The sequence below is a fragment of the Mycteria americana genome, chromosome 3, assembly GCF_035582795.1.
Source record: "Mycteria americana isolate JAX WOST 10 ecotype Jacksonville Zoo and Gardens chromosome 3, USCA_MyAme_1.0, whole genome shotgun sequence".
NCBI lineage: Eukaryota > Metazoa > Chordata > Aves > Ciconiiformes > Ciconiidae > Mycteria > Mycteria americana.
Genome location: NC_134367.1, coordinates 27,069,686 through 27,082,241, shown reverse-complemented (window position 1 = coordinate 27,082,241; position 12,556 = coordinate 27,069,686). Strand labels below are relative to the sequence as shown.

At 41.5% G+C, this 12,556-nt stretch overlaps 1 protein-coding gene across 3 annotated transcripts in view; it reads left to right on the top strand.

Annotated features, from left to right (window-relative positions):
* The window catches only part of ELOVL5 (ELOVL fatty acid elongase 5), a 40,183-nt gene extending 28,003 nt beyond the window's left edge, over positions 1 to 12,180 (top strand). For 2 of the 3 annotated variants that reach the window (XM_075498077.1, XM_075498078.1), the window contains exons 4-8: positions 4,230 to 4,307; positions 4,952 to 5,123; positions 6,651 to 6,775; positions 8,659 to 8,793; positions 10,251 to 12,180. In XM_075498077.1, the coding sequence (XP_075354192.1) occupies positions 4,230 to 4,307; positions 4,952 to 5,123; positions 6,651 to 6,775; positions 8,659 to 8,793; positions 10,251 to 10,382 (642 nt within the window). In that variant the 3' untranslated portion in view covers positions 10,383 to 12,180. The remainder of the gene's footprint in view (positions 1 to 4,229; positions 4,308 to 4,951; positions 5,124 to 6,650; positions 6,776 to 8,658; positions 8,794 to 10,250) is intronic. The other variant, XM_075498076.1, reaches the window with a different exon arrangement.
* Positions 12,181 to 12,556: the final 376 nt, after the last annotated feature.

Here is a 12,556-nt window from a genome sequence, read left to right as displayed (position 1 = left end):
ACCAGGCTGGGTTCTGGTACTAGCAGAACAGAGTAGCGGACTGTGCTTGTCCCAGACAATATAAAAGGCAAGGCAGACCTAGGGGAGCGGGAGAGGTTTCTCCAGGCTGACCTGTCACTCCCATACTTCAGGAAGAGGGGGTTCTCACTAGGGGCAAACAACGATGTTTTATTCTGTATAAATCTACAGTGCTTGGACTTTGAGGGGAAATAACACTCCTGTCTTGGGCAGGGGCAGCAAGGGGTGGCCTCCTGCATGGTGGAGAAGGTGTGTAGCGGGGCAGCTGGCATCGGGGCTATGGGGTATGGGTTCATCGCCCGCTGGCTGGCACAGCTGTATCTGAAGGAACCGCGGGAGTAGTTAGAGCAGCAGAGGCGGCATGGCTTCCGCTCGTGTCGCTGCTCTGTGCCGGGTTCACGGGTCAAGTTGTCTTGCAATGCTGTGAGGAGGGCCCATGCCTCTCCACTCGAGCCTCGGATGGGTAATTTGGCAAAGTAGGGAGAGCGCCAGGTACGCAGTTATACAGCACGCAGACCTATTTTATTTTGGGGGTGTTTGTTGGCAAAACTAGCCAAGTGATCTGGACCACCTGGACTTATATTTGAGAAAACTGGTCAGTGATGAAGGCTCACTTCCTTAAAAGCAGTCGCTTTCCTGTCTTCTTTCTTCATCTGAAAAATTAATTCCCTACTGAATTAGCCTGAGAAAAGTCTCAGATTTTACTGGTGAGGGAGGTGTTGCTTATGCTGTAGGAAAAGCATCCTCAGAGCTGCACCCTGTTTTAGGAAAGAGGGGACTCGGTGAAGAGGGGCTGTGGCACGCGAGCCGTGGGTGGCAGCTCTCTGCCAGGCTGCTCGTTCCTCTCCCCTTTCTTTCTCTACAGGTCCCGAAGCCCTTATCTCTGTCCCACGGTGATTGCATTCATGTAAAGATAAAATTTTGTATCCCTGCAGACGTTTGCTTTCTTTGATCAGCCATATGAACTTCTGCTTCTTTTCTTTTTGAGGCTTGTAAACCCATCACGCCTTGACAGTGTGATACAGTGTTGGGTCCCTTATCTGCACCTCTCCAGCAAGTCTCAGACTTTGCTTTTATCACAAGAAAACGAAATCCTCCCCAGTAACGCCTCTCCTGCAGCCTGGTGGGACTGGTGTCGGTGTGCTGGTTTATTTTGGTAGCTGAGTTTATAAAAGAAGCACGTGCTACAGCAATTTAAAGAATTCAGCAATGGAATTAAAAAATGAAAGCAACATAAAACAAGAAAATTTCAGTGCAAGGGAAGGCAATAAGAGTTGCTTGAGCACACATCAACTTTGAGCTGCAGGGTTTTCCCTGGAGCCGAAGGACTTAACGTTGACTTTGAGTACCATTTTAATTGGCTTATGAAGGAGCTGTCTCTTTTTGTGTCATTTAAAAATCACGTATTCTGGTGAAAATGATTGTAGTCAGCCTTTTCGAGACAGGTTAATTTCTCAAGAGAAGATATGCCTGTGGTTGCGCATCAGCAGTGCCATCAGCAAGCCTGGGCTCCTGCCAACCTGAAGGTGAAGGACTTCCTAGGGACGGCAGGCAGGGAAAGGTTATCTCAAGCCTGGGGTGGCTGAGGAGCCACCAGCCCGTCGCTGGGAGGATGAGGAGTGTTGGGTGAGTTGAGACCTGCTGTAGAGTAGCTGTAAGGAGGGGTTAGAAACTCCGGCTATCCTTGAAGCAGACCGCAACAAGCATGAGCAATGACTTAAATGCACTAGCTGGCAATTTATGACACCTCCGTGTTTTGCTTTCTAGGTGGGACGTAAGCAGCTCCCCGGTGCTGTACGCCCAGCCCCGTGCATAGCAGAGCCATGTGGGAACCATTTGTGGTCAGGTCTCAGAGTGGCCCGTTGATTTTGTTTTCTGAAGCCTTCCAGCATGCGCTGAAAGTATTGTGGGTGCAAGAAATAGTGGTGTCAGGCAAAGGAGCAGCTGGCTAACTCGGAAAAAGGATTATCTGTGTGCGTTTTATGTTGCACCAAGCAAGGTTTGTGGGCAGCAGTAGCAGCTTTTCACCATTTAGTGCCTTCTGGAAAGGGAGGGATTAAATTATTTTTGTAACTATACTAACTATTTATATGATAAAAGATGTTACCATTTCTTACAAATGTTGCTTTGCTTCTATCATTTAAACCCCTCTGGCTGTGAGAGTATTAGAACTCCTAGCATATTATTATATGCTCTCCTGGAAATGAGGGAGTACTCAGGTTTAGCTGAAGCTACCTGTAGCCACACTGATGCCTTTGCCCTTCAGAGAGGTGCAATCCATCCAGACACCTTTGGTTGCATTACGCTTTAGGTAGTGAACCTGTATGACTTGCAGGGAAAGCTCTTTGGGTTTCACTGTGCTAGCCTTTCCTTGGAGACGATTATGGACTGCAGGATTAGTGATGGATGCTATTTGGATTAATTACAATATAAACATTGTGATTATCCCTCTATTCCTAACACTTCCTTGAACTATGAGAACTGTATGAAAACATCTGTAAGCTCTTAACAACACGATCACAGCACAATGTGGTCTTCTGTCTGAGGGACTGGCGGGCACTCCGAAGCCACAGAGCCCTAAGAGCAGTTTGGTGCAAGGCTTGCTCCGGGATGTAGCTGGTGCTTTAGCAGGGTACTGCTTTTAAACTGGTGTGCTTTGCACATCAGGGTCTTCCTTACGGCCAGGAGAGGAGTCCTCCCGTGGCTGCGTTCCCTTTGCTACTTGGATAGAGGAATTGCGTGGGTCTGCTGTCAACCTGCACGGCTGCCCTGCTCTCACTGTGGCAGGGTGGTATTGATTTATCTCTACAACACAAAATAATTCCAGGTCTACATGTTATGATATAACTAGATGTCGTTTTTTTTTTTCCTCTTTTTCTAAATAGTGGCAATAATTCTGTCTCAGAATGTCAAAAATAATGACCTAGGCTGACTGGGTATTTTAAAAGCTAATTTAGGGGGAAAATGAGCCATGAAAGAAATAACATTAGGGAAAGGTAGATTATTTAAGTGATAATCTTCATGGTACCTTTTAGAATTAGCTTCCCATTCACAGTTCTGAGCAGCACTTCATTGTACCAGTTATTGTAGTCTTTTAATCAAGTGATCATTTTAAATGACTTATGGTATAAAGAGTTTTTCACCATGGCTTTGCCAAGTTTTTTTTTTATCCTGCATGAGCGTAGATAACGCTAAAACCAGACAACTTGCTTGTGCAGGATATCTGTCTGTGCCTTTAAAATGTTTTTTTGGGATACCTCACAATTCTTTTTTCACTTGGGAATTGTCTAAATTTGTTACTCCTCTCCTCATGCTATTCCCAAGAGGAAAAACATCTTTATAAACAACATCCAGTGATCCCTTCTGTTGTGATATTAAAGGGGGGCTCACTCCTGTCCTTGCACCCACTCCCTCTTCCCATCCCACCCTCAACCTGCCCCTCCGTCTCCCACCCATGAAATGGTGGGACATGGACATCCAGCTTGCCTCTTGCTTCTCCAGAGGTTTCAGCCAGCCCTTCGGCTACGGGCTCCCTGTCATCGTCTCGTGACTAATAGCTGGTCATTACTCTTAAAAGTAATTTTGTCGTGTTTGAGGTGTTATTTGTTATGCCAGGAAGTCAGGCAGGCAATAGCGTATCCTGCGGAGGAAGTCACTTTTGCTGGGAAGGATGTAGTGTACTTGGGATGAGTGAATTATTTAAAAAGATCTTGAAGAATCAAAATACAGTAAAATACCAGTTGTTAGCTGTTAAGGATAGCAAAGCTGAAGATTTGCTCTGTTACACAGTTGAAAAAACTGTAGTCAGATCTCTGTGTATAAAATTCCTAAAAATACAACTTTTTCTTTCAAAAAATAATCAGAAAAAAATATTTACTTTTCTTTGGTCGTTCACTTTCTTCAACAATTAGATCATCAGCTAAGAAAGAAATATATTTCTTAAGGATCTGTCTAGAATATGTCTGTGCAAAACACACGCTATGTGGGATAAATGGAGATAAGTTGCTACCTCCTATTTTTATTCTGTTATACCCCAATTGGAAGAATTTCTGATTCGATCACTGCTTGGAGCTTGAATTCAACCTAATGCCACACTTGGGTGCCCATGAATCCCTTGACACCAGATGTCTCGGCAGAGCTGCTGTCGAGGTTTGCACATGCCACGGGGTGCAGCCTTCTCCAAATGACACTTTATTCTTTGATCTTCTCAGCTGGTGACGGGAGTATGGGAAGGAGGATACAATTTCTTCTGTCAGGATACGCACAGTGGAGGAGAAGCTGATATGAAGGTAATGTAATCGAGACTTATAGCTAATAATGTTTCAAATTATCCGCTCGTATGTAAGTAGAGAGCAGAACAGTATTGATTATGCGGATTGTGTTCAACCTATATGCTTTTTTCCCCCCTTTTACAATACAATGGAAAATGCATTGTCAAACATAATAGCTAATCTACAATATATTCATGGTTGGTATTTTGGTGAGTAATTATCTGTAAATTTTCAAGTGTTCCCAGGTCAAAAAACAAGGACTTGGTCTTCAAACTGTATCCAGCCACTGTGTGTTGTGACTCCCCTTCTCTTTCTGAGATGTGGTGTTGATTTCTTCTGGTCACTGTTCAGACCTCTCCTTTATGGAGAGCACTGCGGGACCAAGTCTGGTTAAATATTGTCTTGTTTCTCCCAGGACACCCCAGGTGCACCGCAATAGCCTCATAAAACACTCTTTGTCATCCTGTTTTCAGCTGTAGCTATGGGTTTGTACCTAGATGTCCTACGGAGAGACCTGAGGCTGAAGCGTTACAGAAGATCTCAGCAGTGTCTTCAGTCCAAGTAGTGCAGGATAGAATCCGGATTTTAGTTACTTAGATAGCAAAAGGGTTGAAAGCCCCCACAGTGTGCAATGCTTCTAAAACTTCTTTCCTCCTTTCTAGATCATACGTGTCCTCTGGTGGTACTATTTCTCCAAACTCATTGAGTTCATGGATACCTTCTTTTTTATTTTGCGGAAAAATAATCATCAGATCACTGTTCTGCATGTCTACCACCATGCAACAATGCTGAACATTTGGTGGTTTGTTATGAACTGGGTGCCTTGTGGTCACTGTAAGTACTGGGTTATGGTGGGGAACTCTTGCAACAAGGGTCTCGTTTTGGTTTTCTTTTGATCAAACCAACCATCTCTGGTAGCTTCAGCTGCAGGATTTGTTCTGTACCATGTTAAGCTGCTTTGCTGAATTGCAGCTATTGCAGATAGTTGCAGGTATTAAGCTACCTGCAAAGCCTCTAGAAAAGGCATGCCGATGTAGTTTGCAGAATTTGCTTGGTAGTGTGGCATTTAGCAGCAGCAGTAGTCCAGGTCCGATACCTGTCAACCTTGTTTTCTCTTTTTTGTGGTCATTGCAGACCCTCTAATGAAACAATACTCTTTTCCAAGTCAGGACTAGAAGCTTGTTTCATCTACAAGATGGCTAATAGTGACTCTTGTCCTTGTATCTGTCAAGTTACTTGAGATGCTACTTTTTTAATTTAATCTCATTATACCAGTAGCCATAACAAATGATTTCAATTAAAATCTTGTCCCCTGAGTGCTAATGAACTTAACCGAATGCATCTTAAGTGGAAGATTTCTATGTCTCTCTTGTCTAAATCCTGCTAACCTCTGGCTATCTTGCTTTGATTCTTTAATTTCATTGCTTTTAGCTGGCATCTAGTTTCCTAACTGCATTAGTGCGGCTTAGTTGTGGTTCAGATGTGCAGCTTACAGATACTGGTTTTGTGGAACACTCATCCAAGAGAAACCTTGTCAAATTCAGTGGATGTGAACTACTGGCAGTGCAGACCAAGAGGCTGAGTTGCTTAGGAAGGCTGGTCTGCTTTCTGAGCCAAACAACATAGAAACTTGTATTTGTTTCATGTTGTCAGCACAACAGTGAGTAACTTACAAAAAGTGTGCATCTGGAACCTCATTCTCCTCAGGGAAGTCAATCCCTGTTTATACAACAGTGAAAAGTGCAGACACTTGAAGTCTATCTTGTGTTTGTGTGGTCTTGAAAATACTTTTGTACTATTTCTAGTGATGTGTTTTTCTTCTTCCTTTCCAACCTTTATGTTCCGCTTGGTCATCACAGTTCTGTGCAGTTTGGTGTTAAGCTAAAAGTTTCTTTAATGACTAAAGATGCTGTAAACAAGGACAAATAAAATGGCTAACTCGCAGTTTCTGAAGATAGCTGTTGCTTTTGGTTATAAATGACAAAATAGGCTCCTGACTGGAAGGAAGTGAAATAAGCCTAAAATTAGATGAGTGAAGCTATCGATTTGTTGAGCATGTTTACGTGCCTCCTGTTTATCAGCTTCCTCAGTTCCCTTGAGAAGCCAGAATGTAGATATGAAAAAGAATAAATCGAGGAAACAAAACCAGAAGGCTGGTATAAAGTGCCCAGCTGCAAAGCAGCTCAGCCACTCTGTTGGGTGAACAGAAAAAAAATCAGGGGAGTGGACTCTTGCCTTTCTTCTAAGAAAAATCATATTTTAAATAGTAACGTTTTGAACTTGTTATTTTAGTAGGATCCATGAAACAGCATGTTCCTGGTAATGCAGTGTACTTTCTTTTTCCTTTGCCCCTTTTTTTAGCTTACTTTGGTGCCACACTGAACAGCTTTATCCACGTCCTCATGTACTCCTACTACGGATTGTCTGCTGTTCCAGCAATGCGTCCTTATCTGTGGTGGAAGAAGTACATCACTCAGGGACAGCTGGTGAGTGATGAGCTATTCAGTGCTTTAGCGGGCTCTTGTGTTCGTGAGGGGGTCCTCTTGCCTCTACTGAGTTAGAAAATCTTGGCGGGGGTAGAAGAAGGGAGAATGAAGGCTAGTACCTTTTACATCTTTAAGGACCTAAATCACCATAGAAATCCACCTTCTGCACCTTCGTTTGCTCTGTCTTGAGGACGATGGGGAGCTGGGGACTGATGATGTACACGAATCAGTGCTGAGATCAGTGGGATCTTTCTCCACCTCCCCACGTTGTGTGGCTAGATGTATTTGGGACTCACAGCACTGGGTTTTCTGGGACTCGCTAGCCAGGGAGGAGGGAGAAGCTTTTTCTTCCAAGCCTGCTTGAGCTAACACCTTCTTCTCAGTCCTTGGTTGCTCAGGCTGATGTCAAGATGACAGACCAGAAACCAAGTGCAACGCAGTCCGCAGCTAACAAGGCCCTTCATTCTAGTCCTGCAGGACAATGGCTTTTCTGTCTCACTTTTGCATGCAGTTGCAAATGGTTTATTAAAAACTGTTCAATATTTCTGGTCTCTTTCTGCACTTTAAATGGGCAGATTTTTTTCTCTTTTAATTCTGTGTTGGACTCCTTGCATCCATTTGTATTGTTTCCTGTGTATACAGTGATGAAGCCTGAATGCTGTGTACTGGCAGTGAAAAGAGCAACAAAATTAAGCAATATGGCACATGCTGTAGTGATACTGCATAAGAACCAGGTTTCAATGTGTATAACACGTCAGAACACCACAAGGAAACGTGCATGGGTGTTTTGTCTTCCCCATTTTGTAGGTGGGGAAACTGAAGCCTAGAGATAGACTTTTTCATTTTATTTTTTCTTTTTTTTTCCCCCCTCTCCCCACTTAGCAACCCCTCAGAGCTGTGAATAGGTTTAATAGCATTTGTTGGTGATGACTAGCAATTCAGAGTGTTGATTCTCAAAATCTTTTTTCTTAGCACTCTTTCTTCCTGAAGGATGGCTAAGTATTGTAGCAGTGTGAGGGTCATTGTTTTTTGGTGGGGTTGTTTTGCTTTGTGGTTTTTTTCTCCTTCCAGATTGAGTCCCTATTCTTCATCCTGATTGTTTGAGTGCTACGGAGTGCGAGAGTCTCAGTGCTCCGGTTGCTCCCCTGGCTATTGTCATCGCTGCTTTCACTTCCCCGCCTGCTCCGCCTGCATAGCTTTTAGGGCAGCAAAATAACAGAACAGTCTTTCCCTTTTTAAATAAACATTCCCTAATCTGGTAGCCTTCACGTAAAGATGAATTTTGCTTAAGGCCCTCTGCAGCACTTCGGCACAAACTGTGTTTTTCCAAAAGAGATAATTGAAGATAATTAAACCCCAGTCCTCCTCCCTGCCTCCCCAGCTTCCCTGCAGCCTTTACCCCAACCATTCTTACACTGGAGCGATATGTCGGGCAGTCCCTGTCTGGGGGAGAGGTTTGCAGGATCTGACTGTAGACCCGGTTACCCCAAATCTTTCACAGCTGAAGCAGTGAGATGCAGATCTACTCTGTTAGGCTGGTAGAGTCAAACCCTGATGAGCTCTGACTAGGGAGAAGGTGATCTTTGTTCCTTAGTATATTTATAAATCGATTCTACGTAAGTTACTCTAATGCTGTAAAATGGAATGATATTAATCAAATAAAAACAACAGAATACCACAACCTGAATGTTTGCTTACTCAGGTTTACACTGTAAGTAAGACGGAGAAGATAAACTTGTCAAACACATAGTATTGCATATTTTGACTTGTTTCAGAAATAACTAATGAGATTTTGGTCACTAATGGCTTTTTTCCTCCTTGCATTAATGTGCTCCATTTATCTTTTTTTGTTTTGTTTTTTTTTTTCCCCTCTCTCTCCCCAGACTCAGTTTGTCCTGACAATCTTCCAGACCAGCTGTGGTGTTGTTTGGCCATGTGCATTTCCTCAGGGGTGGCTGTATTTCCAGATTTCTTATATGATTTCTTTGATTATCCTCTTCACAAATTTCTACATTCAGGTAAAAGTAATATTCATCGACTCTTTGTAGCATTCTGCTGGCTGTATCTCATTGAAAGCTGCTTTACAGAAAGATATGCTTGAAATAGCCTTTTGCTGTCTTCCAGTAACATGCATAGGCTCTTAAAGTACTATACTTGTTGGTCTGCCCTCAAATTTGGAAGCTTCTGATGTTTTGTATCCGTAATTCGGAACGATTAGTAATTTCAGTAAGCAGAGTGGCATGAAAAGGCATTTTACTAATGCAATTTTAACTGCAGATAAGGGAGAGGACGAGCTTTTATGTAAGAAACAGCTTTCCAGTCTGAAACAGAACAGCAGCCTGTGAAGCATCTAAAGGAATTGTTCACTATGGCTCTTACAAGGGGAAATGCTTGTTTTATACCCAAGGAAACTTCCCAAACTCCCAACATACAGAAATCTGGTTTTGGCTCACCTTTACAGGCATTTGTTCGTAGTTCCATATGGAAAATTAACATTTCGAATTGTCTTTCTACAAAATTGATTTCATGTTTGAACAGATCTGGACTTGGCATGTGTTGTTCTGAGTAGCTCCTAATCCAACTCTGTGCAAAGATGTACCCATCTTTAGAAAATCAAATGAACGCAGCCTACTACCCCCAAGCAAGCAAACTCCGTTACATATTTTAAACATCTCTTGAAAGATTTGAACATTTCAGGTCTGGTAAGAGTGATTCATGAGGGGGAAGCATAGCAGGCTTCCCTATCTGAGCTTCAAGTACTTCTTAAAATCAGTCCCGTGGTTTATATCACTTGCTGCATATGAACATGCTAATTAAACATGGTAGTATATTACAGGTGTTACTTGGCTTTCTTCATCAATTTAACCATTTAACTTTCTTTCACACGCACATATTTTGGGAAACACACTCTTGTAAGGCGACTGAGCCCCTTTGACAAAGACTAATTCATGTGTATTTTTTTCACTGTCTGTAACTTTTTTTCATGTCCTGAGCCTCCCTGATCCTGTTAGTTTTTGCTTCCCATGTTGGCCGGTGCAAATTCCTTTCACATTTCTGTCTCTGAACTTCCCTCACTGTTGTTTACCCACTTCTTCTGGCTTTGTTTGAGACAGTCACCTGCAGTGCATCAAACCTCCTTCCTCACTTGTCATTTTGAGTATCTTCTTCTGCCATAGTCTGCTCATAAAATCGCTTCCCTTGTTTCTAATTTACTGGTAACATAACGCTACCATTGCTACCATCATACTACCAAGCCTTTTTCTTTTCCAGTGAGCTAATTCTCTTGCTGTGATGAATGAAAGGCATAGTATAGCCTCATACACAAAAAATGGTAGAGCTTGTTAGACTCTGCCACCAGCACGAGGTCTTTATAAATGATGGATGCAAGTTTACTTTTGTGTTTCTTGAGTTACTGTGAAGAAGTAGGTATTTATATCCATTTAAGCAAAACCATGTGTCTTTCTGTATATTCTAGACTTACAACAAGAAGGCATCCTCGAGGAGGAAAGAGTATCAGAATGGCTCTACGGCCACTGTGAACGGGTACACAAACAGCTTTTCTTCCCTTGAGAACAATGTGAAACAAAGGAAACAAAGGAAGGATTGAAGACCAAACTGAAAAACCATTTTGATAACCCCAACAACAAAATCATCTGATTGTAAGCACAATAAGAGTTGTGCACTAATACTCTAATGGCTACTGTAACTATTCCTGCCTAGAATAGTGTGATTTATGTAGGACTTAACCAGTGCAAACACCCTAGAAACTGTATACAGAACATAAAAGTAGGTTAAAGTTTAAAAATAATTCTGGGCTGTCACTGACCCCGCTATAGACTGTGGAAGAGAGTATTATCGTAGTATCCGACACTGCTGTTGCCTTACTAGTCAATATGATAGGTGCTGAATTATGATTCACAATTTGAAAACACTGTAATCTAAACCTCCATTTTTTTTACTGTAGATCATGCATGTGATTGTAGAGGTAATTTGTACAATGCTGGTTTCAGTAGATAAACACACATGCCTTAAATTAAAAAGCAGGGCCCAAAGCATATTACTGGTTTAAAAATTAGGGTATGTTTCAACTTTTCAGTTGATTGACTTTTTATTAAAAAGTCATTGAGAAGAATCCATTGATCATTTTACTGTTCTGTATGTGATACACGATGTTACGTATCTCTTACGCGATACAGTGAAATTGGAAATGGCGCATTTAGTTTTGTATATTTGGCTTTAATTGACTAAACAGTCACGAACCAGATGGAAAAGTTATTTTACCTTTTTAATAGATATTATTTTTTTATTTGAAGTATGTCACTAATGTAAAATTAATTGGCACTTACACAGTCCAGTAAGACTTAAATATCGTCTCTAAGGTTTAGAGTATATACAGGGTGGACCCATCTTTTCTTTTCTCTCTCTTTTTTTTTTTTTTTTTTTTTAATTTCTGGGAATTCTTAAATGGTAAATGAAGAGTGTTTTTTAATATGGAAACTGGCAGAATTTCAAGTGTTGTTACCATAGCCATATCCACATCTTAGAAGCTACTGTTTAAGTCTGTGACATATCCGAAAGCGTATTTAAAAACAAAGACAGAAAGATGCTTTTCTGATGGAATTGTCTGTATTTAAGTTGGTATCTGTACTTCTCTTCATGTAGCATATGTTCATTTTTAAACTGTGCCTAACACAAATGTGTTTTTTTCCCAAACAAGCAAAATTAAACGGTCTAAGTCATACCTGATGTTTTTTCAATGTTACTGAAATGTGCTGGAGATGTCTGTTTCTGTAGTGTGAGTTGTGTGTATCACCGGTAATGTTTTGGCTTGTTATCTGAGGATTTGGGTTGAGTGCTTATTAAAGTTACTCCTCCTTGTAAAATCTTGCCTTGCACATATGAGGAGTCAGTTGCAAAGCCAATATCTATTGCTGGTGTTCTGGTATCTGCCGTGGTGGAGTTTGGCTTATGAATATTTTATTCATTAAGCTCTGAAGAATTGAATTGTGCAAGACATTCTACTGGTCATTGCTCAAGTTTAACTATTTGTTTTTTGATATTTATATAAATGCCAGTTTTAACATGTTTAATTTTTTTTTTAAATTAAATCTTTTTAAAAATTTTTGCACATCTCTTAGGGAATTAGTAAGTTCTCCTACTAGCCTTGTGGGTTTTCATTCCTTGTTTTGAAGGAGACAGTGTCTGTTATGTTTACATTATCAAAGCTTGTGCGTGTGTCTTCATTTCTAGGTACTGGTTTGCAGAGTCTTTACATAGTTCAGTACAGCAGCTATAATGTTCAAAATAGGCTGTCTAAATGTGCTAGAAATAAACCCTTGGCTCATCTGAAAATACCTACATTGTTAATGTTTGACATGGTTTAATCATTAAAAGACTTTTGATGATCTCTGCCTGAATTCTGGTGCGTTTGTACAGATTTAATGCATTGCCCCATCCTGTGTCGGGCCAAGGAGGAGCCGTCGTGATGGAAGGACAGCTGCAGATATTCAGAGAAATTTAGCATACCAGAGATTTGGTAACAAATGACTTACAGAAACCTTCGGCTGTTACTAAACGCTGTTCCCTTGACTGGCTGTAGAAATAATTGTCCGTGTGATGGATTAAACCTCCTGCTCAGATTACTGACTCGCTGAATGCAGAGCAGCCCAAATTGCTCCGAGACTGAGGGCTGGGAGCAAAGCTCAGTGTCACCAAGAGGGACTTTCTGCCTCAGATATCCTGTCTATAAAATGGGAATAACACCGCTCTGCAGAATGGGAG